This window comes from Apiospora aurea (genome assembly GCF_038362705.1).
Source record: "Apiospora aurea strain CBS 24483 chromosome Unknown utg000006l_segment0_segment0, whole genome shotgun sequence".
Lineage (NCBI taxonomy): Eukaryota > Fungi > Ascomycota > Sordariomycetes > Amphisphaeriales > Apiosporaceae > Apiospora > Apiospora aurea.
The window spans coordinates 5177502-5201494 of record NW_027117393.1 but is presented as its reverse complement, the minus strand read 5'-3'; the positions used below and the strand labels follow the sequence as shown (position 1 = coordinate 5201494).

Below are 23993 nucleotides of genomic sequence, written 5' to 3'. Positions count from 1 at the left end.
TTTAACTTGACCCACCCATTAAATGCCCCAGAGATAGATACGCGGGACATCTAGAAACGCAAGTCCCAGCCAATCTTGGGCCCAATAGTAGGCAGCTCATCCGCCACACTCTGCACATCCTTGTCGCCACGCCCACTCAGGCAAATAACGACGTCGGAGTCCTTGGGCATGGTCTTGGCCAGCTCCAGCGCGCCCCAGACGCCGTGCGCGCTCTCGAGGGCCGGGATGATGCCCTCGAGCTGGCTGATGATCCGGAACGCCTCGAACGCCTGCGAGTCCGTCGCCACGACGAACGACGCCCGGTCCGAGTCCTTCCAGTGCGACAGCTCCGGGCCCACGCCCGGGTAGTCCAGACCCGCCGAGACCGAGTGCGTGTCCTGGATCTGGCCGTCCTTGTTTTGGAGGACGTACGTGCGCACGCCGTGCAGCACGCCCTTGGAGCCGCCCGAGAGCGTGGCCGAGTGGCGGGGCGTGTCGATGCCGTCGCCGCCGGCCTCCACACCCAGCAGCTTGACGCTCGGGTCCTTGCTGAAGGGGTAGAACATACCGGCGGCATTGGAGCCGCCACCCACGCAGGCGACGACGGCGTCGGGCAGCTTGCCGCGCTTCTCCTGCATCTGCTTCTTGGTCTCGTCACCGATGACGGACTGGAAGGTTCGCACAATGGTGGGGAACGGGTGAGGACCAATGGCGGATCCGATGATGTAATGTGTGTCGTCCAGGTTGGTGACCCAGGAGCGCATGGCCTCGTTGACGGCGTCGCGGAGCGTCTTGCAACCGGCCTCGACGGCAATGACCTTGGCGCCCAGGAGACGCATGCGGAACACGTTCAGGGCTTGGCGGCGAACATCCTCCTGCATAAAGGTCAGTATACGTACATGTGTAGGCTTTCAAGATAACAGGAACCGGCAAAGGCAATATGACTTACAGCACCCATGTAGACGGTACACTCCATGCCGAACTTGGCACACACCGTGGCAGTCGCGACACCGTGTTGTCCAGCACCCGTCTCGGCAATGATCTTGGTCTTGCCTAACCGCCTCGCCAGCAGAATCTGACCGAGCGCGTTGTTGATCTTGTGAGAACCAGTGTGGTTCAGATCCTCACGCTTCAACCAGATGTTGGCACCGCCCGCATGCTCCGTCAGCCGCTCCGCGAGTTGCAGGTGGCCGGGCCGGCCTATCCAGGGGTAGTAGGAGCGGAACTCCTCCCAGAACTCCGGGTTGTCCTTGATCTGGTTGAAGCCCTCCTCGAGCTCGGCCAGGCAGGTCATCAGGGACTCGGGCACGAACTGGCCACCGAACTCGCCGAAGCGGTCGGGGATCTTGCCGTGCATCGCCGACAGCTCCGCCATCAGATCCGTGTTGTCGGTGTCGTGGTCGGTAATGACGCCGCTGACCGTCACGTTCTCGCCGCTGGGCTCCTTGGCACCGGACATGGCCTCGACCATGCCGACCTCGCGGGTCAGCTCGGTCTGGGGGTCGCCGGTGCGGCCGCTGACGTAGGAGCAGTACTCCTCAACGGCCTTGGGGCCCTGGCCCTCCTCGGCCTTCATGAGGGTGGTGACGATCTGGGAGCCGATGACGACGCCGTCGGCGATGGCGGCGACGCTCTGGAAGTGCTCGCGCGTGGAGACGCCGAAGCCGACGGCGGCGGGCTTGTTGCCGCTGTACTTCTTGACGCGCTCCAGCAAGTTGGGCAGGCCGGCGTTGAGGGTGCCGAGGGCGCCGGTGACGCCCATGCGCGAGACGACGTAGATGAAGCTGTCGGCGAGGGAGCAGAGGATGCGCATGCGGGTCTCGGTGGTGGAGGGGGCGATGAGGGGCACGTAGGACAGGCCGCCGCTGCTGCAGAACTTGCGGAAGGAGACGGCCTCCTCGGGGGGCAGATCGCAGATGATGAAGCCGTTGACGCCGGCCGACTTGCAGTCGCGCAGCAGGGCCTCCTCGCCGTAGGCCAGCAGGGGTTGTAGTAGCCCATCAGCAGGACGGGCGTGGTCAGGCCTCGTTTCCGGGCATCGCGGACCATCTGGAGGGTGGTGCCGATGGTGACGCCGTGCTTGAGGGCGACTGTGTTGGAGGTCTGGATGGTGGGGCCGTCGGCGATGGGGTCTGTGAAGGGAATACCGAGTTCGATGACATCTGGAGACGAGCGGGCGTGTCAGTACGAGATGAAGAAGAGCATACAGAAGAAATATTTGAAAAAGAAGAGACATACCAGCACCACCCTTTTGCATGCCCAGCATGACGTCGGGCATGACCTCGGGTGTGGGATATCCTGCGGTGACATAGGTCACGAGGGCGGCCTACCACGCAAACAGTCAGCTGTGTGTCTCCTGGCAATTGGAGTCGTCGAGATCCGAGCCATTGGCGTTGATAATGGCGACGAGAAAAAGGGCCAAAACATACCCGGTTCTGGGCCTTGCAGCGCTCGAACGTCTGCTTGAGGTGGTCGGCCATGATGTCGGTGGTGATTCTACTGGAACTGCCCCGCGATGGCTGGTGTGGAAAGTGGGAGGACGGCTTGCTTGGTATAGTAGTGATTGTTGTTGATCAAGAGGCTCGGTGCTTCTCTTATAGACTGTAGAGGTTTCGAATTGGAGCTGAGTCACTTTACCCTGCTCTTTGGAAATGAATGTACAGACGAAGTTGAGTCACGAGCGATGTTGGCCAGGCGAGATGTCGCTTGTCTTTCTTTATGGTGGGATGCGAAAGTACAAGTAGTGGGCGGGGCCCGGCGGCGACAATTAAAGTGGGATGGCCGATTAATTTTTTGAAATGGTCGACGTAGTCATCCTGCCCCGCGATTCGGAACAAGGCGATCAGCAGCAGCAAACCATTGTTGGAATACTACAACAGCGGGATCCCTGGCATCTTTAGCCTCCCCGTACCAAAATAACGGCTGCACATTCCCAAGCGGTGAATTGAGTTCAATGCCGTTGGACGGACCGTTAGATGGCTGGATGCAGGGCAGACTCTGTGAGCCAATGCAGTGCGCATCCGATGACTCGGCAGGCCATCTTCCAGGCCTGATGCGGTTGGGAGTTGGCGGCGATGTCGGTGGATGTTTGTGCTAGGTACTGCACCTGCTTAAGTACACATCCCTGGGCTGAGCTGGAAGCTAGGGGTAGCTGCAGCTGCTGCAGGCCCCTGAGGGCCCTTTACCCCTCGGAATCAAAGTTCCCTTAGCTTGCTTGGCCCTGAACTTGCTACCTCAATATCACTGCCTCCTTTGGTACTTTACCACGAGACTAAATAAACATTGGAAGAGGTGGGATCTCCAACGAGCCCCTTTCATATATGACACAATGCTATTCTTTCACATATTTAGTTCACATATTTATCTTTGTTATCTCACTACAGAAGTCGCTTGGTCACGGTGGTCGCTCTTGGTTATGTGCGTATCAAACGGACGGGTTTCAAATTATTACTCCCCATCCAACCGTAGGGGACCGAGGTATCTCACCAATCTCGCTCATTTCATAGCTTGTCGTCCTCCACAGCATCGTCCACAGTATCTTCCTTACAAGGCAACCAGTCGAAGTTCCTGTACTCCGTAGGATAAGGCGCCTCGGCTTCGTTGAGAGCGTTTTGGAGCTCCCCTGGTCTCTAGTACGATCGCCGTTACGTACTTGTCAAGCATTTTGATCCATTCAATCTTGAAATCTTCGCGGCTGGGGATCGGAACGTGATCGATTACTTCGCGGACCGGCAGGCTGCCCCTGAGGGCTCCCACATCACGCAGCATTTTCTTTGGGAGTGTTTTGTAGTTGTCGCATTTCTCGCGCAGGTCCTTCCGCACCTGCAAGAACCGCTGCGACGTCACGTAGGGCTGGTACCACGGATAGAGATCCCAGTGCGTCATCGCCAACGCGACCGCGATCTGGGCAATGGCCTCGTACACGTCCGCCAGAGCGTAGTAGAGGCTGTTAAGCTGCTGCAGTGAGATGAGGCCAGTGAGGCCGAACCCCCGCTGCACCTCGCCCGCGTGCAGCTGCTCTTCGAGATCGGCGCGCACCCCAGCAAGGTTGCCGAGCTCCTCGCGGAACTGGTCGAGGTATCCTGTGCGCATATCCGTGTACCTGTGCCGCAGGTGCCAGTACCGCATTCCTCTCATGAACGCCATGTGCGACGCCGACGAGGACTTGCAAACCTCTTGAACAGCTCTCGCGAGCTCCACCCCTGGCTCGCCCAAGCGGTGGACCTCGCCGCTCATGCGAGCGAGGTTCTCTTCCGCGTCATGTAGGTTCGGGTTCTCCTCTAGGTACGCCACGACATACGCCAGCTCTGCCACCAGAACCCTCTTATCGTCATCATCATCTCCGCGGCCCTCGAGGTTCTCCAACCATGACTTGATGTCTTTGGTCCGAAAGGGGGCGCAACGCGAGCACGGCAGTTTGGTCTCAAAGGCCATCTTGCCCATTGAAGCCAGTGGGGTTTCTCCTATTTGCATCAATTGCCATAACTCATAAGTCTTGCCTACGCCTTCGACATGGCCACAGCAGGAATGTATCATAGATGGTGCTTCTATAGCTACGGGGGATGATGCGCGGGGACGGTATGGAGGCGGCGCCTCCACAGGTGTGGCCTGGCCGGAAGAGGAATCCGTGTTTTGTTGGTAATCCATGATTATAGGCAGCGGGCGGCAATTTCAGGACTTGTGATGTCGTATCTCCGTGTGGCTTTCCTTGCAGGGAAGAGCAGCCCGATGGTAACTTTAACAACTAGGGATGCTCATATCTTGAATAATATCCACGAGGCTGTACCCATTCACCACATTCTCCTATAATGCAATTCTTGTTTAGTGTTCTTTGTCTAATCACGGCTGCGATTTACGTTGGCTGAATGAAAAGAGTCATCACTGTCCGCCACACTTTCTTACGAAAAAGGGATAGTTCTCTAGACAATGCCATTGCAATTTGCTTCCGCTACCCTGCTGGATGAGTCAAACAAGTCGGGAAAGTGTGGTTGATTGTGAGAGTAGACTATCATCTTATAGATCCGGAATTGTTTCGACATAGCTGGAAACCCAAAGCCGCACTACACACCGCGCCTCTCATGCTGTAAAATCCCCATCCCCAGCGCCGTCGTCAACCCCCGATTCCCAACCCGCGCCCGCCCCGGCGGCCCGTACCAGCAAAAGTGCCCCGCCGGCCACCCTCCATCCGCCCCCTGCAGCGCCCTGAATCCGGCCAGATCCTTCGCGTACACCCCAACCTCCAGCCCCACGGCCTGGCACGCCGCGATGCGCAGCGCGAGGGCCAAGGGATTGACCCGCACGCCTACCCTTTCCGCGAGCTCCGCCTTCAACACGCGGTCGAGCCGTTCCCTCAGCGGCCCGCTGCTACTTCCCTCCTCCCGAGCCCTGGCTGCACTCGTTATGTAGTTTCGCGGCGAAGTACAGCAAGCTCTCCGGGTCCGTGTACTTCCCGCTCCCGTAGCGACACGCCCCGTTCTCGACGCACTGGACAAGATACTCCTCCGTCCTGCGGATGCGGGGGTCAGATCCAGATCCATGCCCGAGGCGGTGGAAGAGGCGCAGCATGTTGCAGCAGGCCTCGGGGACGGTGCGCGGACACTCGGCGGAGAAGTAGGTCTGCATGAGGCCGTCCGGGTCGAGGTTCGCGGCCATCTGGTCGAGGACTTGCTTCATTCTGGCGACGTGCTGGTAGAGGCGCGTGGTCGGGAAGCTGAGGTAGGCCAGGGCGGTGGTGTCGGCGTCGTTGAGTGGGAAGGTCTTGGTCGTGGTGGAGGGCGGGATTTCGCACAAGTAGTTCCAGAGGCCGTCTCCGATCAGATCGGAACTACTGTCGTGTCCGTTACCATCTTGGGTGTCGCCGTTTGTGGTGTTGGCGCCATTCAGCGCGCGCGCGGGGTCATGAAGAGTCCCCGACGGGTACCTGAGGTAGACAAGATCCTCATCTCCCGTGAGTTCCCAGATCATCAGCTGGGCGAAGTTGTCTCGGAGCCGCAAGCCGTCTTGGCCTTCGACAATGCTATCATGCCGTCCAGCATTGGCGTTCATGAACCTCACGGCCCGGAGCAGGGAGTCCGGCTGCACCAGGCTCCAGAGCTCGCTATCGTGAATCCCCATCTTGTCTTCGACGAGAACGCCCTGGATGCCAAGGGACCGGGCTGCGCAGATATTCTCCGCCGAATCGTCCACGAAGATCATCTCCCGCGGGTAGCCCCCGATCTCATTGACGACGTGCTGGAAGAAGGCGAGCTCGGGTTTGCGCATCCCTTCGTGTCCCGAGGCGAAGCATCGAGCGAAGAGGTCCCAGGGTAAGCCCACATTCTCTCTCACAATGTCATAGTGCTCCTACAGCGGAATTAGATAAAAATCTATACAGGAATTAGCCTTCGACTCACGCACCTTGGAGATATTGGACATGACGTAGAGCTTCAGATCGGGATCTTCCGATCTCAAGTCGAGCATGAGCTGGACCATCTGGTGGTCAGCTACGAAAGACCGCTGTACCTCGACGGAAGCATCCTCGATGAGGGACGGTGCTAGGCCCAGCATCTCTCCGAATTTCTTATGCCAAGGTTAGTATACACCTTCCTTCATGCGTCTGTGATGGCAGCGACTTACTACACAGGCATCCTTGAGCGAGAGCTTGCCCCTGTCGAGGTCATGCCAGGCAGTTGAGTTTTGTAGGACGGTGAGCTGAGCAGCAGACAAGTCATTCGCGCCAGACTGGTCCCATTTCAGCAACACGCCCCCGAGGTCGAATATGATGCATCTGTATTTGCGAGGCATCTTAAGGTTTCCGACAGATCTAAATACAAACTTGATCTGGATGGTGGCGCTCATGAGTGGTGACGGGTGTGTTCGTTGACTTGGTAATTGGAGATTCCGAAGCTATCTTGGCCACCGCAGTATGGCTACTTTCCTTCTATAAGCACATACAAATAGTCCGTTCGTCACTCACGATCGTATTCGCATTGCTATCTTGGTACTCGCACAAGGTGGTAACAATCAAACGCATGCATTCACCCGATGTCATAAGTGCGCAACTTTGACAGCTTCCTGTGGGAGGACGGTGGGGGTGCATTTCCCGTAATCGAGTACCTGTACTACTGATCGCCTCGATTTCATCTACCGACCCTTCGAAAAAGGCTTCGGTACTGCTTTGTATCACAGTCGAAACTTCCTCAAGTATGAAGCAGCCGAGATATGGTATCCCACTCCAGTCCCACCACTCAGTGGGGGATTACACCATAGGGGATTCAGTACGCGGCGACTTGGCGGGTGTATCCTTACCCAAGTTAGGATTACCCAGTAGTGAACTCTGGATTTGAAAACACAGGAAGGAGACAGCATTCATCTTTTCTATGTGCAGCTGCAAAAGATGAACCGCGTGGGCGACTGCGGCATCGGAGCGCTCGAGTCTAATACGCAACAGTTGTGATATGCTCCGGGTACTCAACGCCACCCTGACGTAGCACCGAGTCCATAACCTCCGAAATCACCAAACTCTCCTCGAGCGGCAGGATTTCGCTCTCCAACTTGCCATCCCGAATGCACCGGGCGCACTCGTCGGCCTCCCAGTACATCCCATGACCCCAGCCCTCTCGCTTCGGGTCTTTCGGGAAAGAACAGTCCACCGTGTCTACCACGCTGCCGATGCCACCATCCCCCCCAAACAACGCGAAACGCGTGCGGCTTGAAAGCCGGTCCGAGGACCTGGATCTCGCCCGCCGACCCCTGGATCCGGACAGCGGGCCCGCCGGTGGACTCGGCGGCGACGCGCAGACCCGCCATGCCAATGCCCATGGCCTTGCGCTCGGGGAAGTGGACGATGAAACTCGCCATCTCGTCGACGCCGGTGCGGGGATGCTTGTCCACGGCGGCCACGACGTGGGGTCGCTCCTTTTCCGTTTCCTTTTCCTCAGCCTCCTCCCTGGGCGGCTGGGAATGGTAGAGAATCTGCATGATCCAGGTGAGTGAGTAGATACCCAGGTCCAGCATGGCACCGCCCCCGAGACTAGGGTTGATCATTCGGTGGGAATCTTCTAGGCTGAGCTCGCCACTTGGTAGGGTTCTCTTGACGGAGGAATCGGCTGCCGGTGACATGGGATAAGTAAGTAATTAGTTAGACGCAGTTAAAGGGGGTATGACGTTTGCAGCACTCCACATGAGGAGGGGGCGCGTGAGGCGTACCGATGACTCGATGTACCGTCCCAATGGCCCCACAGGAGACCAGTTCCCGGACACGGGAGCTCAGGGGAAGAACCGCGTCCACACCGCCTCCATCAGGAAACGTCCCTTGGCGCGGGCGGTGCTGATAAGCTTCTCCGTCTGCGCCGGTGTGACCGTAAGCGTCTTCTCGCAGAGGACATGCTTCCCGGCCTCCAGCGCCAGCATGGCGTTCTGGAAGTGGTGGCTAACAGGAGTGGCGATGTAGACGATATCGACGGCGGAGTCGGCGACCAGCCCCTGATACGAGGAGTAGGTGGCAACTTCGCCGAGAGGCGCGCCCACTTCGACGCAAAAGCCCTGCGCCTTTTCCTTGGAGGTGGACGAGGCGACGGCAACGATGCGATGGCGCACATCGTCCGTGTTGCGGACGAGCGGATCCGTAAGGAGGTCCCTGGCAAATCCTGCGGACTGCTCATCAGTCCCTTTTGCCTCGTTATTCAAACTTCGGATGGTACCTTACGCTTCGCGATATGCCCCGTGGCCATGATGCCCCAGTTGAGGGCAAACGGCATTGCAGGTGCAGATTTCTCCATTGTTCCGAGTGTAGTCCCAGGAAGCCGGGAAGGAGGAGGTTTGCAAACATCGATGCAAGCGACGACGTTGTTGCACGGGGCTGGATGGAAAAAGCACCGTTGGTGGCTTGCCCATCCCGCCCGCCACGAAGCCGGTCAACGTACCCCCGACTTTTGCACGTTAGGTAATCTCAGTAGTACGTTGTCTTGTCATATTCATGTCATGGTGAACGAAACAAGCAACTGTCACCTGCCCCTATAGACTGTTCAGATTCAGGGGTCCAGATTCAGGGGCTCATTGTGAATACTGGCCTTGACATCTTGTGACGCCAAGCCACCACATCTCCAGCTGCCATAATGCAAAACGAATAGGACGATATGCGTGAAGCAACCTTTGTTGCGCGGGGGAAGAAAGCGTGGGATCGTGGCATTCTGTTTGGGTACAGATGCATGCTCTGCCGTGCTTTGAATCTTCGGTTGATATGACACCATTTCAGAATGATACGTCCCTGTCTTTGGGTAGCCACCCTTTGCAAGCACCAAAGCCAATAGTCCCCTATCGAATGAAACAATAGATGCAGCTATGGGAACCCCGCTCCTTTCATGTCAGCACAGCGTCAGCGCTAGTATGCTACGCAGGTTATAATTCGTCCTTCCTGCCATCCATCTTGCCGCAATGCTGCCGACCATGTAGTGTTGGGTATCGTCGTCTGACATGTATTGGAGTTTGCTTTTTTACAATACGCATCGTATATATGCAGGGTAAGATAATGCAACCCCCCTCCTGTGGCAGGCCATGATATAATTCAGCCGTGATGGTAGCACTTCGAGAGAGTTTCCCTGGATGTTTTCCCAACCTGGAATGCCCTAGATTCAGTACTCAAATTGCACCAGAAGATCCGTCATTGACATGGCACTACCAATCATACCCCTGCTGGAAGTGGCGGCAATATTGGTCGGTATCCCCTCCCCCCAAAACGAAAAGCCGTTATGGACAGGCCTCATACGTCATAGGGTTTCGGACACGTAGTTTACCAGATAATCTACAACATTTTCCTGTCGCCGCTACGGAGATTCCCGGGCCCGTTGCTGTATACCGCCACCAGCATTCCTTACGACATTGCTAATGCCAGAGGCGACGCCGTCACGGTCCTGGCTCGCCTGCACGACAAGTACGGGCCCGTAGTACGCGTGCGCCCGACGGAGCTTTCCTACATCGACGGTCACGTGTGGAAGGACGTGTACGGATTCCGCTCGGGCAAGGAGGAATGGTTCAAGGGTGATGTGATCCACTATCTCAACGGCGTCCCGGGCATCATCAGTGCCCCGAAAGATGCCCACCGACGCTACCGTCGCAGCTTGGCGCATGCTTTCTCAAGCCAGGGCCTCCAGGAGCAGTCACCGAGGATAGGAACTCATGTCGACCGGCTGGTCCAGGGCCTAGGCCAACACAGCGAAGCAGGGCCCGTCGACATGGTTCCGTGGCTCAGTTGGGTCACGACCGACATCATCGGCGACCTGGCGTTTGGCGAGAGCTTTGGGTGTCTGGAGAACCAAAAGGAGAACGCCTGGTCGGCTTTGACGTCGAAGATCCTGCGCCCCGCCCTGGTGATCGGCATCGCCACCCGCTGGCACATGACCCTGCTGGCGCCGCTGTTGTATCCGCGCGACCTCTTCAAGGGGCTGATGTCCACAGGCGAAGAGCTCCGAGAAAAGCTGCGGAAGCGGCTCTCGTACAGCGAAAGCCGCGGCGACTTCTTCGACCGCATGCTGAAGCACGGCCTGATCGTCGAGGACAAGGCGGGCTTCAAGGAGACCAAGGACGGCCAGGAGGGGGTCACGTTCGAAGAGCTGGAGAGCAACGCGCAGGACATGGTCTTTGCCGGGTCCGAGACCACGGCCACGCTGCTCACCAGCACGATCCACTTCCTGGTCCGCAACCCCGCGGTGCTCGCCAAGGTGACGCAGCTGGTGCGCGGGACGTACCGCCGCGACGAGGACATGACCGTGGCGTCCACCGCGCCGGCCGCGCTGCCGTACCTGGACGCCGTGCTGCAGGAGTCGATCCGGATCCACGACCCGGTGCCCATCTTCGCGCCGCGCGTCGCGCCGCGGGGCGGGGACACGGTCGACGGCGTCTTCGTCCCCGAGGGCACGCGCGTCTTCTGCGCCAAATACGTGGCGCACCGGTCCGCGCTCAACTTCGCGCGGCCGTACGACTTCGTCCCGGAGCGCTGGCTGCAGGACAAGCCCGCCGAGTTCGCCGACGACAATCGGCACGGCGTGTTCCAGCCCTTCAGCTTCGGGCCGCGGAACTGCATCGGCATGAGCCTGGCCAAGGCGGAGATGCACCTGATCCTCGCGAAGCTGCTGTGGCACTTCGACTTCGGGCGCCCGGAGGGGGCGGGGGACGGCGGGGAATGGGACAGGTGGGCTACGGGGCAGAAGGTCATGTTCTTGTGGATCAAGCCGGCGATGAAAGTCTCTATTCGGAAGAGGAAAGACCTGGAGGTTGAGAATGTGGCATAACCGGTCGATCCCTCAAACTCACAGTGTCGGCGTGATTCTGACGGCCTGAATCTAGGTACCAGCAGCATGGTCATAAAAGCGCTTTCTAAAGTTGGACACTGCTGTTAATCACGGAACATATACCGACAGCTACATGAGGTTTAGTACACAATTACGACATTATTGGTAGAAAGTTGGTAGTATTGGCGTCTCTATTATTTGCCTCAATTATGATCAACCCGACCGTTTCTCAGCGTACGGTCCTCCAATCACCCATTTTCAGAACCTATTTGGGTTGCACATCCGCAGTGAAGCTGAAGCTCTGGCTCTTCTTTCCCTTGTTGGCCTGATCGAGCTTAACCTAGTATCCGATTCATATTAGCATACTGTTCACGTATTTGTAGATTATGTACTCCATATCCTCTTCACCCTGATGGTTCTTCTTCCTAGACCGAGGAAAACTTACATTGGCCGCCAGCTTCTTCTGAATATCCGCCAGCTGCGCGTCCTTATCCTTGGAGCCCCGCGCCTGCTGGACCTGGACGAGCATTTCGAAGGTGCGGAGCTTGAGGACCTTGTTCTTGGTCTTGCCGACGTCGAGGGCCTGGGCGGCGGCGCCCGAGGACGCGGCCACGGCGCTGTTGAAGGCCGTCTCGGCGTTCTCGGCCGTCTGGCGCGCGGCCACGAGGATGGCCAGGTCCGACTTGGAGACGGCGCCCGGGTTGCTCATGTCGACGGGGAAGGCCGCGTTGGTCTCAGCCAGCGCGCTGCCGCCGACGCCGCCCGAGATCTGGAACGTGTTGTACTTGCGGAAGGTGAGGGCGCGCTTGTCCAGGGGGCGGCGGGCGAGGACGCCAGGGGGGCGGCGAAGGCGGAGGCCGCGAGGGAGAGGAGGACGGTGAAGCTGGAGAACTGCATTGTGGCGGTTGATGATGGGTGGGTCGACGGACTCGGAGAAGAAGGCCGGTGATCTTGGGCGGAAGCAAAACTACCAACGAGATACGAATGAAAGGAAATACAGCACAGCTGTGTAAAGAATGAAAAAGGTCAAGAGTAACAAACAAGATACCGGTCTTAGCAAACGAAGAACGAATATCAGACGGACGTCGAAGATCATGGAGATCTTATATCTTATATGCTGTCAACCTGAACGGGCAATACCACGCTAGCATTCTGGCATTGTGGTTCGAGGAGGTGGTGGGTCACGATGCGACGTTCCAGCAGGGGGGGTAAAACAATCCCCCTTCCCACCTTTTCCCAAAGCTTGGCGTCTCTCAGTGCGCTTGATACGACATCACCGACGGCTCGACCAGGCTTCACCCATGGTTCTGATGGGTCCCGAGAAGAAGCTTGAAGTCAAGGTTGTTTTTAAAGGAGGAGCTAACTCAACTCGGGTATTCTTCCCCCTTCGTGTGGAGCTAGCCCCCGGTCTGTCCCCCGACGTCAAATCCCGACCTTCCGGGCAGCGTCGAAATGGATGGTCTGATCCAATTGAAAAAAAAATGCATCGATCTGCAGCCCCGGATTTAGTTCATTTTCGAATCGCTAGGATGACGGATCCGAGTGAGTTGCTTGTAAAAGCGAGACAGCCGCCGCTGTTGGGTAGACTGAACATATTGGCTTATTGCCTCGTATGGTGCGCCCGATAGCACGGCTCTTCCTGGCTTTCGCCCGGTCTTTGCTGCCCCAGGTGGAGGAAAGGCTTTGACCTGTCTCGGGAGTGCTGGCTCAGTGGGCTATCATGGGGCAGCCGCAGCCCATATAGTCGCGTAGCGTCTTGACGCGGCCTTTGGTGACGCGGAAAATTTCCTTGAAACTGCTCCGCTTCGGCCTTGTCTTCGCTTCCATCACCGCTGCTGCTGCTGCTGCTGCCACTGCCGGGACATGCTGCCGTGGCGTCATCTTCACCGTCGCCCCCGAAGTAGTCGCACTTGACGTACGGGCGGGCCTAGGCCAGGGGAACCTCGCGCTGGGCCCGCGGTTGCCGCGGAGGGCCGACGAACAACCGCCCGTTGACCGGGAGGTCGAAAAGGTCGAACAGGTCGCGGGCGGCCTTGGCGCGGCCGGCCGCGGCGAAACCCAATACGTTGACGTTGTCGGTCGACGACAGTGAGAGAGATTAGTTCGCGGTACCGCCAACTGAGCTGGGGCGACCCTTCGCTCTCTCCTTGCTATCATATGGCCTCCTTGTCATGGAGATAATTGTCTATGGAGGTGAAGCTCTCTGGTAAACTGCCCATCTAGGGTATTCGGGTTTAGAATATTTGGGTTTTCGTCAAGGCTTGCATATCGGCTTGAATAAGATCAGGGTTTGCTTTGGCTCTTAACATAGGCCCACATGCTAGCAAAATAGAAGTACAACGAATGCAACGCATCGAAATGTTTAGATGGAGCAATGCTTCTCGCTTGGGATGGCCAGACGCTGGGCTATCTTGGTGCCTTTGCCCGGTATGGGGGATGGCCACAAAACGACGCTCCCCTGATATGATAGCTCAAACACCATAAGACCATGTAATAGGAAACAACGATGAGCCAAAACGACCTAGTTAATCTACATCTGATTCTGCGATCTAATTATATAAGGAATCGAACAAGCACTCAATGACAAACCCAAGTCCGTGGTCGAGTTTCCGGCCCAAACGATACTGACTATAGCGTCCCCCGAAGCCATCATATCCCAACGCCAGCCATAGCGCCACTAGTAAGGGGTCTGGCTGCCCAAACTCCCAAGCAGCGAAGGCAGGATCCGCTCCTCGGTGAAAGCCCACAGCAGGGACGAGTAGTCCGTCGCCCACGCGTTGCCGGTGTACCACGTGCTGCGCTTGCCCTGGCACGAGTAGAGCTGCTTGTAGAACCCTTGGGCGAGCTCGGCGGCCGAGACGTGCAGCTGCAGGTTGTCGTGCTCCTCCCAGCGGACGAACTCGGCCGCGGACGCGTCGGTCTGCAGCGAGCGGTCGAGGCGGGTCACGGCGTCGGTGACGAGGCGCTGCGCGGCTTTCGAGGAGCTCTCGCCGATGACCTTGACGGTCTGGTACCCGGGGACGCCGACGGTCTCGATGCGCCACACGAGGGGCGTGCGCGGCAGGGTGTCGGGCGAGGTCAGGTTGACGTTGATGAAGCTGGTCTGGTCGGTCAGGCCCGACTTGGCTAGGACGCCGATGAAGTAGGGGACGTTGGCCCACTGGCCGAACAGGCTCTTCTCGGTGGTGTCGAGGTCGAACTTGGCGAGGTTCCCCAGAGTGGGCGGGACGGTCACCAGCAACTTCTTGGCCTGGACCAGCTTGGTGCCGGACGCGGTCTTGACAACCGCGGTGACGCCGTCGTCGCCGCGCGCGAGATGGATCACCTTGCTGTTGTAGAGCACGGCGTCGGCCCCCAAAAAGGAGCCGGCCCTGTCGTAGACGACCTGGTTGCCCTGCTGGGCGACGACGAAGCCGGCCTGCAGGCCCAGGACGTGCGCGAGGCCGAAGTTCTGGAGGACGTACAGGGTGGTGGCCTCGAGCAGGTTGCCAACGCCCTGGGCGAAGGTCCAGACCACGGGGATGGTGTCGAGGAGGTCGTACTTGGCCGCGAAGGCGGCGAAGGGCAACAGGAGGTCCTCGGGAACGGGGTCGGGAAGGTCGTAGGTGCCCTTGGCCAGATAGGGGAAGCTCTGGGCGAGGACGCCGGCGTACTTGGTCAGCAGGGGCTGCATGGTGGCCAGGTCGGGCGCGGACGCGTTGGGCACGATGTAGCCGCTGCTGAAGTCGGCGATCTTCTGGGGGAAGGGGGACGAGGCCGCGCTGGTGAGGGGGACATTGAACTTGGCGAAGAAATCCTTGGTCTGCTGGTTGGCGAAGTAGCCCTGCACGCCGTAGTCGACGGGGTAGCCCGAGGCCGGGTCGTAGTAGGTGTCGACGTGGCCGCCGAGCTGGGCGTCGCGCTCGACGACGGCGACGGTCTGGCCCGCGCCCTTGAGCTTGACGGCCGCGAAGGTGCCCGTGGCGCCGCCGCCCACCACCAGGACGTCGCGCTGCAGGATGTCGGACTCGGCGAACTTGTGCTTGGACCAGCAGCCGGGGACCGAGGGGTAGGCGTAGGCCAGCGAGGTGCTGAGCACCAGCGTCGTCAGAGAGCGCATTATGATATTAGTGGTTGGACTATAGTTAGCTTCAATGAGCGACATATGTTTGTTAGAAAGAGCGACAGAAGTTGGGAAGTTATAGTGAGCGTTACGCTCGAAGGATCGAGGGAACTACGCTGTATTTAGACCCTTCTCGTCAGCACTTATGCCCAGCTCCAGTGAAGGATGCAATTCCCTTTGGAGCAAGGGGGTGCAGGGATGGATATGACTAGCTCGCTTAAGTCTTGGCCTAGATTCTAGAAGATAGTTGGGAGCTAGAGGATTCCCGAAGGATTGGGTGTGCAAGCTACTATCTGACTGTTGCCTCTAGTCGCAGGATTTGGCGTAATTTCCTTTTCCGGGATGGCCGTGATACAGCCAGCCCTTGAATCCGTTACTGGATCTGCCACGTAGTAGCACTGCATACTACTCAGTGCCACGTTGGTTCGGCGTGACTTTGCAGGGAAGTTCCGCATAGTGTTGGTAAACCTTAAACGCAGGCTTCATCAACGACGTCGCGCATGCCAAAAGTTGCATTCAACCATGTTGAGTGAAAAGAGGGAAATTTCCACTTGGAAAGTACGCAACGCAAGTAGCCAGCTGAGTCCTGCAGGGCTAGCCGTTGGATGGCCTTAGCAGCACGCCGGACTCGTCAAGAGGCTGGACCAGCGCCACGACTAATGCCCGTCGAGAACTTGCGGCGGTCCCTCAGCTCCGGGTAGTGACTAGCGCGGCGTGTCCCTGACTTGGCATCCGGGGTGGGCTGGCTAGACCACTGAACTCAATTGTTCGCAAGGTTTGCTCACGACCAGTCTATATCCATTCTACGTCCCGCATGATTGGGACAGATATCATCCCATCTCGACACACTTTCAAAGAGAATAGCATTGAACTCTGTCGAGATTATACTACTATACAACCAGCACCACACTCGCAGAAAAGGCAACTTAGCCACCAGACCATCAAGGTAGAATAATAAGGGTAGTCCCGTAAGCCTGTTCCCAGATCTCCATACATCTTCTGGATCCGGGCACCAGTTCGAACCATCAGAGTACGCGATAGACACCAAACCTGACGTTATTCCACTTGTCGGTGCTTTCAACCTCCATTTCGTTCCTCCATTTCGTTCCCGTCGCCTGGCCCACTTCCTCCCACAAGTTCGTCCACCTCTTCGGGTCCAAGACGTACTTCTCCCAGCCCTCGATCTTGGGCCCTTGGTTCTGCCCAAAGATCATAGCCCGCGGGTTCTCGGGCCCGAGGAAGCCGACCATGCGCTTTGCCGCCTTGAGCTGTCCCGTGGAGCCGGTCGTCCGGCACGCCCTGGCTCGCGAGCAGGCGCACCACGGGGCCGAGGCAGCACCCCACGTCCAGGAACTTTTCCGTGGATCTGGGGGACCGCAGTCATTCGGCCACGGCCAGGAACCGCGGGTCTTTGAGCATGGGGACCAGGTTCAGGAACCAGAAGGACTTGATACAGCCGTACGGGAAGACGGCCAGCGCCATGGCTTGCTGCTTACTCGCTTTACGTCAGCAGGGTGTTATGAGCTGATGGTGAGGACATTTGGGCTTAGAACTCACGATTTCATTGACGAGCCCGGGGACATCTTTGGGGTCGATTCCACTGGACTGTTCCAGTAGGCGAAGTGCTGGTTCAGTGTCGGGTGGAAGCTTAACTGCGTGAGGCCTCGCACCTTGCGTTGCTTCTTCTCTACGATTGGTGGTCGCGTTTGGAGGGGTCTCCATGCTGAACACGTCTAGGGTATGGGGGAATTTTGTGTCGAGGGTTTACGACCAGTATCGCGCCTCGGAACGTGCGGGGCTTTTGAGGTGGGAGGTGATGCTACGCTGTTGCTTACGAGAGGCGAATCCCGATTGGATATTAGCATCAATCTTCCAACAGAACATAATGACATTGGCATCAAAATAGCTAAAGTTAAATCAAATAACTACTTATATATGTGATAGATATTGAATCAACCTGTCCATCCGTGCCCATTTTGAGTGTACCACCCGCCCTCCTTCATCACCAAACGCTAGACTCCAAACGATTTCCTTCCTATCCCAGCTTCGACAGCTCTTATGACCAGAGGCTCGCGCGTTTTCAAGTCATTGGTGTTTTCATCTCAGAGTCACCCCCCTAGTTGCCCACATACACCGGCCGGCTCGAATTTCCAGCCCTCCTTGTTCTCCCCCGTGCCGGAGGAGGCGACGACGGCATAGGTGCGCCAGGAGGCCGCTGGCCCCGCGGTGGAGGCGGCGGCGCAGATGGCGTAGGCGGTTCCAGAGCCCACATGCGCATGACGAGGAAGGACCCGGGCTTGATGAGCCGGTCGTAGACCTGCGGCATCAGGACGATGCCGTTTCCCACGAGGTCGAATTGCTCGTTCAGGACGCGGGGCCAAAACGCGGTGCGGCAGAAGACTTGGTAGAGGAAGCCTTCCATGCCCTGCTTGGTTGGATGTTGTGGGTTAGCGATCGAGTATATGAATAGTATCAAAAACAAGTTGTCCAGGGTTTGGTCGAGAGGTGGTTGCGGGTACTTACCACCCATGTCTTGGCCACATCCCAGGGGACGCGGTACTTGCGGCCACGGGCGTCTATCAAGCGGATATCACTGGGATGCCCGAGCTCCTCTCCGGGTATCGGCAATGATGAAGATGCTGAGGATTCCGAACTATTTCTGTCGCCTCCTGTCTGTGGGGTGGAGGCCGTCATGTATATGTCGCGCTTCGCTAGGTTTGTCCACTTTGAAAGGAGCGTGTTGACGACAGTCCTGGCGTTAAAGGGTTTCCGTATCAATAATTGGAGCCTATGGATGCTTGTAGATTCCACCTCTTTGTCTTCTTCCTCCGTGTCTTCGTCTTCTTGTTGCTGGCGACCTCCCTTCATATTCGATGCGAAAACCAGCTCATAAAGTCCGATAGCTGTATCTTCCAAGGATTCGTATCTACGGAGCAACAGGTCACTTCCATCGGGCATGGGATCCTTAATCCCTCCGTCGGCGTCAAACTCCTCACCTCCAAACCCGCCTCCTACCTGGTGGGTTTCTTCAGACTCGGCGCAGAGGGCTAGAATGGACCGATGCAATACTTGAAGCAGATGCTCTAGTTGTTGCCTTGTCATTTCAACGTACTGCGTTCCAATACTCGTAGATCGGTACCTATGGGGCCAGGTAAGTGGAATTCTCGATTAATGGAGTTCGGTAATTTGCAGCCTACCTGTGGACCTTTCTCAAGTGGTCTGCTAGTAGCATCGTATTTGTGATGATCCTGATGGCGGCACCATACGCATCGACCTGCAGCAGCAGCATCCGCCACCTAGCCTGCCGAAACGCCCACAACAAGCGCGCCGCCGCGTTTCCGGGGTCGATCAGGGCTTGAACCTCGTCGTATAGCGTGGCGATACGTTCCAGCGCGACCGTGGTTTGTCGCTCCAGCGTCGCCTTGGTGTTGTGTGGCGAGTGGAACGCGGGCGCCGGCCACACGCGGTTGATACGACTGACGTTGCCGGATAGGTTCGAGACGGCTTTGGCCACGCCGTAGACCTCCCTCGGAGCAGCGTGGGGTAGGGTAGAAGACAGCAGTTGGAATATAGCGCTTGATATCTCGGCGCCCCTGAGGGCGTTTTCCCGTACTAAGGGGGCGACCGCCGCCGTTGCATCCATCCGTGCAGTATCCGATGGGATGATCGTTGCCGGATCCCAGGAACTGTTGCGGGAAGGTGAACCGATCTGGGAGGGGTTGTCGCCAGGAATTTCTCGTACCGGTCGGCCCACGTGACTGGCGTTGGATACTCCAAGCGATTGGCCCCTGATATGCAGCCAAGCATCGTCTCTTTTTGCGAAACACCATGTCTCTTCCACACCTCCACTTACGCTTTCCCACAAGACTCACGTCATCAGCGTTCCTATCCGGTGTTGCGAACTGGAGCGAACTTCAACATGGCCGACATGTCTGCTGAGGAGGGGCGCGACTTATGTGCTCGATGCGAGAGCGTGCCTTGGGCATGGCTTACCCGTCAGGGTATACCCGGTCTGGTTGTCATGTCTGTCAGTGAAACTCGGGAAGAACTGCAGAGTTCCACGTGCCCAGTTTGCCGTCTACTCTCCATCATCAGACCACAGGCGGCCGATCAAGCAACGACGGAGTTGCGGTTGTTTTCTACCATGGATTCCCTTGCCTTGCGTCCAACTTACCATCTCGTTTCTGTACATCATGTGGACGGTCGATGCTTGGTCTTTTCAGGGTCGAAGGATATGTACGCGTGGACGGATGGGTTTCTCGCCTTATCCGATCCAATAAACCCGCCCAACTATGGCATTCGTGTCCCGAACCCGGGCAAGGCGGACATCAAGTTCATAAAACAATGTCTTCATCGCTGCCGCGAGACCCATGGGCGGAGGTGTAAAACGCCAATGGGATCACCGACCTCCAATCTCCGCGTCATTGACTGCCAACTTCGGACACCTGAGGTTGTCGATGCACCCGACAATTGTCAATACGCGGCGCTTTCATACGTCTGGGGCTCTCCACAGATATCTGCCACAGGCGGCCAGTCCACCGAGACGTTCCCACGTGTAGTGTCTGATGCCATTCTTGCAACGACGATGCTGGGAATAAGGTACCTATGGGTTGATCGCCATGTGAGTTTGCTCGGGCAATTACATAATCGAGACGCTAACGATATTCTCAGTGTATCGATCAAGATGATGAGTCGCATAAGCATCAGCAGATCCAGCAAATGGGTCAAATTTATTCATATGCAGAAGTCACTTTGATCGCTGCTGGCGGCCCTGATGCCAGTTGCGGCTTGCCTGGTATTGGCAGTGTAAGCCGGTTCGCGCGAGCTCGTCTGGAGACGTGCGGTGTGCTTCTCCAAGAAGGAGCTCGACACGTCGGCCATTTCGTCAAAGAGTCCGTCTGGGCCACCAGAGGCTGGACGCTCCAAGAAAGCTTTCTCTCGCGTCGGCGGGTCATCTTCACCGAGAGCGAGGCCGCCTTTCTGTGCAATTGCTCGCATGCTGCGGAGTCCTGGAGGGTGCCGTATACTTTGCCTGCGGCCAATCTGCTATCAATAGCACCCTTTGAGGCTCTTACACCCAAGGCGTTCTTCTCATACGATTCGACCGTTAGATACAAGGCCAGGGCAGAGATGCTGAAGGCGATGTTGGAGCAATATACGGCCCGGAAACCGATGTACCAATCGGATGCACTCAACGCATGTACCGGAGTCTTCAGGCTGTTGGAGACGGGCGAAGAGAAGTTCATTTGCGGGTTACTGACAACCATATACAGCCCACAAGCAGCTACGACGAACTTCACGATGTGGTTGGCGTGGTACCACAAGAATCCATCACGCAGACGACCCGGTTTCCCAAGTTGGCCATTCCTCGGCTGGGACGGGCCAGCAATGATGGGAATGGCCGAGATGGCCCGGCCAGTATTCTGGAACAGGACCTACGAGCATTCTAAGGGAGAGGGTATTCATCCGAACAATCGTCCGCTGTACCTTGCCATCGAGTCTCTGGACACCGCAACTGGCTTGTCTCATCGCCTGCGACTCCAAGGACGCATGTTCAGCATAAACGCCAGAAATCTCCACGATCACGAGATGCAGTCACTCCGGGAGCTTGGGCAGCGACAAACACCAGATGATGTGGACAGGGCTTGCACAAAAGGGGTCTATGCAGAGCTCGAAGTCGCCGGCACTGGCACGAAAGAGTTAAGACTTGTCTGCATGGACCCAGTCAACCCCAGACTAGGGGTGTACAAGGGATTGTTGCTATGGATAACCGATTACTCACTTATTGAGCCGGATGATCAGTGGGGCCCGCCCATACTGCTTTTTGAGAAACACCAAGACGTTTTCGAGAGGGCAGGTTTTGTTCACCACGGCTCGTCAGCATCCATTTGGTTTGATGACCGAGGCATTTACATGCATCAAAGTCCGGAACTGAGGGACAAACACAGGTATCTCTGGACTGAACAGGGCTGTATAGAAACAATCGTTGTGGTGTAGAGTAGATGATGAGCTGGATGTGTTGAAGCAGGGATCGGCAGTACCAGTACTCAAGGTCGAGGATAAAAAAATCCACTTAATACAGTTTCAGCCACATCTTGTGCTTATTATCCAGGGGCGGCGGTGCTAATTTCACTGTATGTGGCTGTTCTCGTAAAAAGGCGAGTGGCTTTAAGTGTTGGAGTCCGTGCTCCACCACCAATCTGACTCAATCTCCCAGCCACCTCACGCCTCCCCATTCCTTTCACATCACCTAAATCAATCCACACGACCCAACACCTGATCCATCAGCGACGACCCGACAACTCCAAACTAAGGTACTCAACTCTGCCAGTCGTGATGCAGGCCGGCGGTCGCTGTATTAACACGGCCATGACCATTCTACTGGCTCCTACTCACCGTCCTCGGGCGGCGAAAGGCCCAGGGTCATGGTAGGGGAATGATGCTCCGAGTCCGCATGCCTTTTGCTTGCCGACGAAGATGGGACAGAGTTCTCCGCCAGTGCTACTGCGGCTTCCGGTTCTGCATCATGCTGTCTTTATCCTCTCTTCTCTCAACCGGGCTCCATCAGCCGCGCGTATCTCCAAACACCATTTCGCCTTCGTTCGCTCGGAAAACTTGGGGAGTCAAGGCTGCTCCTTTGCCAGAAGCCTGGGCGGGTGGGACGCTCGTTCATCCATCTGCGCACGCATGATGGCGACGAGGGGCCGAGTTATACCATATCTCATTTCCATCTACAGTTTCTGTCGCGTGCGCGTCGCATCGCTTTTTGCTAACGAGTAATGTGCAGTTAATGGCCCATGGCTGACCTGGCGACGACTCCGTCGCCGCCTGCGTACGACACCAGTACCGACTCCGAGCTTTCGCACGTCTCTGTAGACGACAAAATCGAAGAAGCTGCTTCGCACATCTCAGCTTGCTGGCATCGTTCGGTCCGCGCAGAATGGCAGGACGTGGAAGGCCAGATTCAGAGCCTCCCTGATTTGGCGCTCAGCATTTGCTACAATCCCATCGCAAACACCACCTTCTTCAAGCTGCAGACAAGAGTCGATCTTGAGGGCTGCAAACATTACCACTTCTATCTCCACGTTGCGCCAGAGCGCGTTCAAAGCCTGTCCCTCGTCAGCCCGACCTCGAAGCGAGAGAACAGTCCTAACACGCGATGCCTACGATTTGAATTGACGCAGCCGGCTGTCCTCGTCGCACCACTCTGGCCGTGTCATTCCAAAAACCCTCAATCGGAGAGGTCCCTCCAACTGCTACAACTGCTCGGCCAAGCCTCCTTGTTTACCCTCGTAGCTAGCATACCTCTCAGGACAATTTCGGATGTCAGCTTCCGGTCGCTTTCCGATGCTTTGGCGCGCAAGAGCCTCGCGACCGATCCCGATCAAGCCAATGTCCGCAGATACTATCGTGGCCAAGGCGGAATTGCTGTCGACTTGGCTGGTCCACCCGCCGCTGATGAGGGGAAGGGAAAGCAACCGCAGTATTGTGCAGGACATGCGAACGAGCTGCCGTCCGCCGCGACTTCTGATATACCTCCTTCGTACAACCAGGCCGTGACAGACACATCTTCACCGGATCCTCTCCTGTGCTCGCCACCCAATAAGAAACGCCGGCGGGAGAGCTCCGTCACGGAACACAACGATCCTCCCGCGCAGTCGGCCAAGTCGCTACGTGGGGACTTGAAGCAGCTACCTCCAGAACCCTCTCAACTAGCCCTCTTCCGTTCCATGTTTGAGCATTTCGAGAAGGCCATGATGGAACTGAGAGAAGAGAACCGCGAGCTGAAGCAAGCTGTCGGCGAAGTCGCTGACTTGCGTGCCACGATTGCGGCCCTGAATACGAAGGTGGAGAGCCTAGAACGGCGTCTCGATGCGGAAGGCGAAGAGTTAGAACGCCGAGTGGACGTAGTCGAAGATGGGATCACCTCCCTTGACGCATGGACGGAAGACCATGACCATGAGTATGATGCGGGCCAGGTCAAAGACGTGGTGCGTGAGGTGTTCGAAGAAGATTTTGATAATGTAAGTGATCGTTTGATAGATAATATAATAGGAAGGCTTCGGGGTGGCCCCTGAATTGACCATGTACATACATAAGCTTCGCCCATTGCCTGTGAAGACTTGACCGTGGCTGTGATGTTAGTGTCCATAACGGCCTCAGCGAGGTAAATTTGAGTTTACTTGCTCCAGTATCAGCTTAAACTCCCTCACCGTGGCCCAATCAATCACGACAATAAAGGAAAGCCTTTCCCACTAGTGTTGATGAATCATTTCTCTTTAAAATAAATCCATGACCGGAAGCTTGGCTAGCTATTCATTTCCATTGTCCGCACCAATACAACAAGCCCTCCTGGTGATGCAATATGCAATCCAACACCGGCGTCTGTTTTCTATGCAGACTGCCGGAGGAACTGCTCCTTACTATATGCCGCAACCTTGAGGGGGCCGACGTGTACATCGCACGCCAAACTTGCTCTCTGCTTCGGCGTATTCTATCTGCTTGGAAATTTGGCTCGCCGTTCTACTCGCAATTTCGAAGACGGCTAGAGCCGGTTACCTTTCTCCCCATCCTTGGGGTGGACTGGGACAACGTCTGCGAGCGCCTCCGCCGGCGCCGGTGCTGCCCCGGCTGCGTGGAGGCTC

The 23993-nt window shown here is 57.0% G+C and overlaps 14 protein-coding genes across 14 annotated transcripts; 3 read left to right on the top strand and 11 right to left on the bottom strand.

Moving 5' to 3' along the window:
* Positions 1-50: 50 nt before the first annotated feature.
* On the bottom strand, positions 51-2459 carry PG986_010200 (Tryptophan synthase; the record flags this gene model as incomplete). Its single annotated transcript, XM_066846422.1, has 5 exons — positions 51-854; positions 929-1945; positions 2026-2141; positions 2218-2305; positions 2409-2459. The coding sequence occupies 5 exons, from the start codon at positions 2457-2459 to the stop codon at positions 51-53; spliced, it is 2076 nt and encodes a 691-aa protein (XP_066698820.1).
* Positions 2460-3522: 1063 nt separating this feature from the next.
* PG986_010199 (uncharacterized protein) lies at positions 3523-4413 on the bottom strand (the record flags this gene model as incomplete). Its single annotated transcript, XM_066846421.1, has 1 exon — positions 3523-4413. One exon carries the CDS (start codon positions 4411-4413, stop codon positions 3523-3525), a length of 891 nt encoding a protein of 296 aa, XP_066698819.1.
* A 930-nt stretch (positions 4414-5343) lies between these two features.
* On the bottom strand, positions 5344-6816 carry PG986_010198 (uncharacterized protein; the record flags this gene model as incomplete). The annotated part of the gene is made up of 3 exons (XM_066846420.1): positions 5344-6321; positions 6376-6537; positions 6595-6816. 3 exons carry the CDS (start codon positions 6814-6816, stop codon positions 5344-5346), a joined length of 1362 nt encoding a protein of 453 aa, XP_066698818.1.
* A 400-nt stretch (positions 6817-7216) lies between these two features.
* On the bottom strand, positions 7217-8079 carry PG986_010197 (NADP:D-xylose dehydrogenase; the record flags this gene model as incomplete). The annotated part of the gene is made up of 2 exons (XM_066846419.1): positions 7217-7394; positions 7445-8079. 2 exons carry the CDS (start codon positions 8077-8079, stop codon positions 7217-7219), a joined length of 813 nt encoding a protein of 270 aa, XP_066698817.1.
* Positions 8080-8226: 147 nt separating this feature from the next.
* Positions 8227-8717, bottom strand: PG986_010196 (uncharacterized protein; the record flags this gene model as incomplete). The annotated part of the gene is made up of 2 exons (XM_066846418.1): positions 8227-8606; positions 8666-8717. 2 exons carry the CDS (start codon positions 8715-8717, stop codon positions 8227-8229), a joined length of 432 nt encoding a protein of 143 aa, XP_066698816.1.
* A 1065-nt stretch (positions 8718-9782) lies between these two features.
* Positions 9783-10085, bottom strand: PG986_010195 (uncharacterized protein; the record flags this gene model as incomplete). Its single annotated transcript, XM_066846417.1, has 1 exon — positions 9783-10085. The coding sequence occupies one exon, from the start codon at positions 10083-10085 to the stop codon at positions 9783-9785; it is 303 nt and encodes a 100-aa protein (XP_066698815.1).
* Positions 10086-11511: 1426 nt separating this feature from the next.
* Positions 11512-12342, bottom strand: PG986_010194 (uncharacterized protein; the record flags this gene model as incomplete). The annotated part of the gene is made up of 3 exons (XM_066846416.1): positions 11512-11586; positions 11692-12174; positions 12331-12342. The coding sequence occupies 3 exons, from the start codon at positions 12340-12342 to the stop codon at positions 11512-11514; spliced, it is 570 nt and encodes a 189-aa protein (XP_066698814.1).
* A 205-nt stretch (positions 12343-12547) lies between these two features.
* Positions 12548-13338, top strand: PG986_010193 (uncharacterized protein; the record flags this gene model as incomplete). The annotated part of the gene is made up of 2 exons (XM_066846415.1): positions 12548-12586; positions 12991-13338. The coding sequence occupies 2 exons, from the start codon at positions 12548-12550 to the stop codon at positions 13336-13338; spliced, it is 387 nt and encodes a 128-aa protein (XP_066698813.1).
* A 585-nt stretch (positions 13339-13923) lies between these two features.
* On the bottom strand, positions 13924-15345 carry PG986_010192 (uncharacterized protein; the record flags this gene model as incomplete). Its single annotated transcript, XM_066846414.1, has 1 exon — positions 13924-15345. The coding sequence occupies one exon, from the start codon at positions 15343-15345 to the stop codon at positions 13924-13926; it is 1422 nt and encodes a 473-aa protein (XP_066698812.1).
* A 1028-nt stretch (positions 15346-16373) lies between these two features.
* PG986_010191 (uncharacterized protein) lies at positions 16374-17070 on the bottom strand (the record flags this gene model as incomplete). The annotated part of the gene is made up of 2 exons (XM_066846413.1): positions 16374-16757; positions 16906-17070. The coding sequence occupies 2 exons, from the start codon at positions 17068-17070 to the stop codon at positions 16374-16376; spliced, it is 549 nt and encodes a 182-aa protein (XP_066698811.1).
* Positions 17071-17464: 394 nt separating this feature from the next.
* PG986_010190 (formin-like protein 20) lies at positions 17465-18216 on the bottom strand (the record flags this gene model as incomplete). The annotated part of the gene is made up of 2 exons (XM_066846412.1): positions 17465-17773; positions 17872-18216. 2 exons carry the CDS (start codon positions 18214-18216, stop codon positions 17465-17467), a joined length of 654 nt encoding a protein of 217 aa, XP_066698810.1.
* Positions 18217-18541: 325 nt separating this feature from the next.
* Positions 18542-18991, bottom strand: PG986_010189 (uncharacterized protein; the record flags this gene model as incomplete). Its single annotated transcript, XM_066846411.1, has 1 exon — positions 18542-18991. One exon carries the CDS (start codon positions 18989-18991, stop codon positions 18542-18544), a length of 450 nt encoding a protein of 149 aa, XP_066698809.1.
* A 501-nt stretch (positions 18992-19492) lies between these two features.
* PG986_010188 (uncharacterized protein) lies at positions 19493-21294 on the top strand (the record flags this gene model as incomplete). Its single annotated transcript, XM_066846410.1, has 2 exons — positions 19493-19969; positions 20020-21294. Coding segments are annotated over 2 exons (1752 nt in total), but the record flags the coding sequence as incomplete, so codon positions are not given.
* An 851-nt stretch (positions 21295-22145) lies between these two features.
* PG986_010187 (uncharacterized protein) lies at positions 22146-23431 on the top strand (the record flags this gene model as incomplete). The annotated part of the gene is made up of 2 exons (XM_066846409.1): positions 22146-23372; positions 23408-23431. The coding sequence occupies 2 exons, from the start codon at positions 22146-22148 to the stop codon at positions 23429-23431; spliced, it is 1251 nt and encodes a 416-aa protein (XP_066698807.1).
* Between the last annotated feature and the right edge of the window lie 562 nt (positions 23432-23993).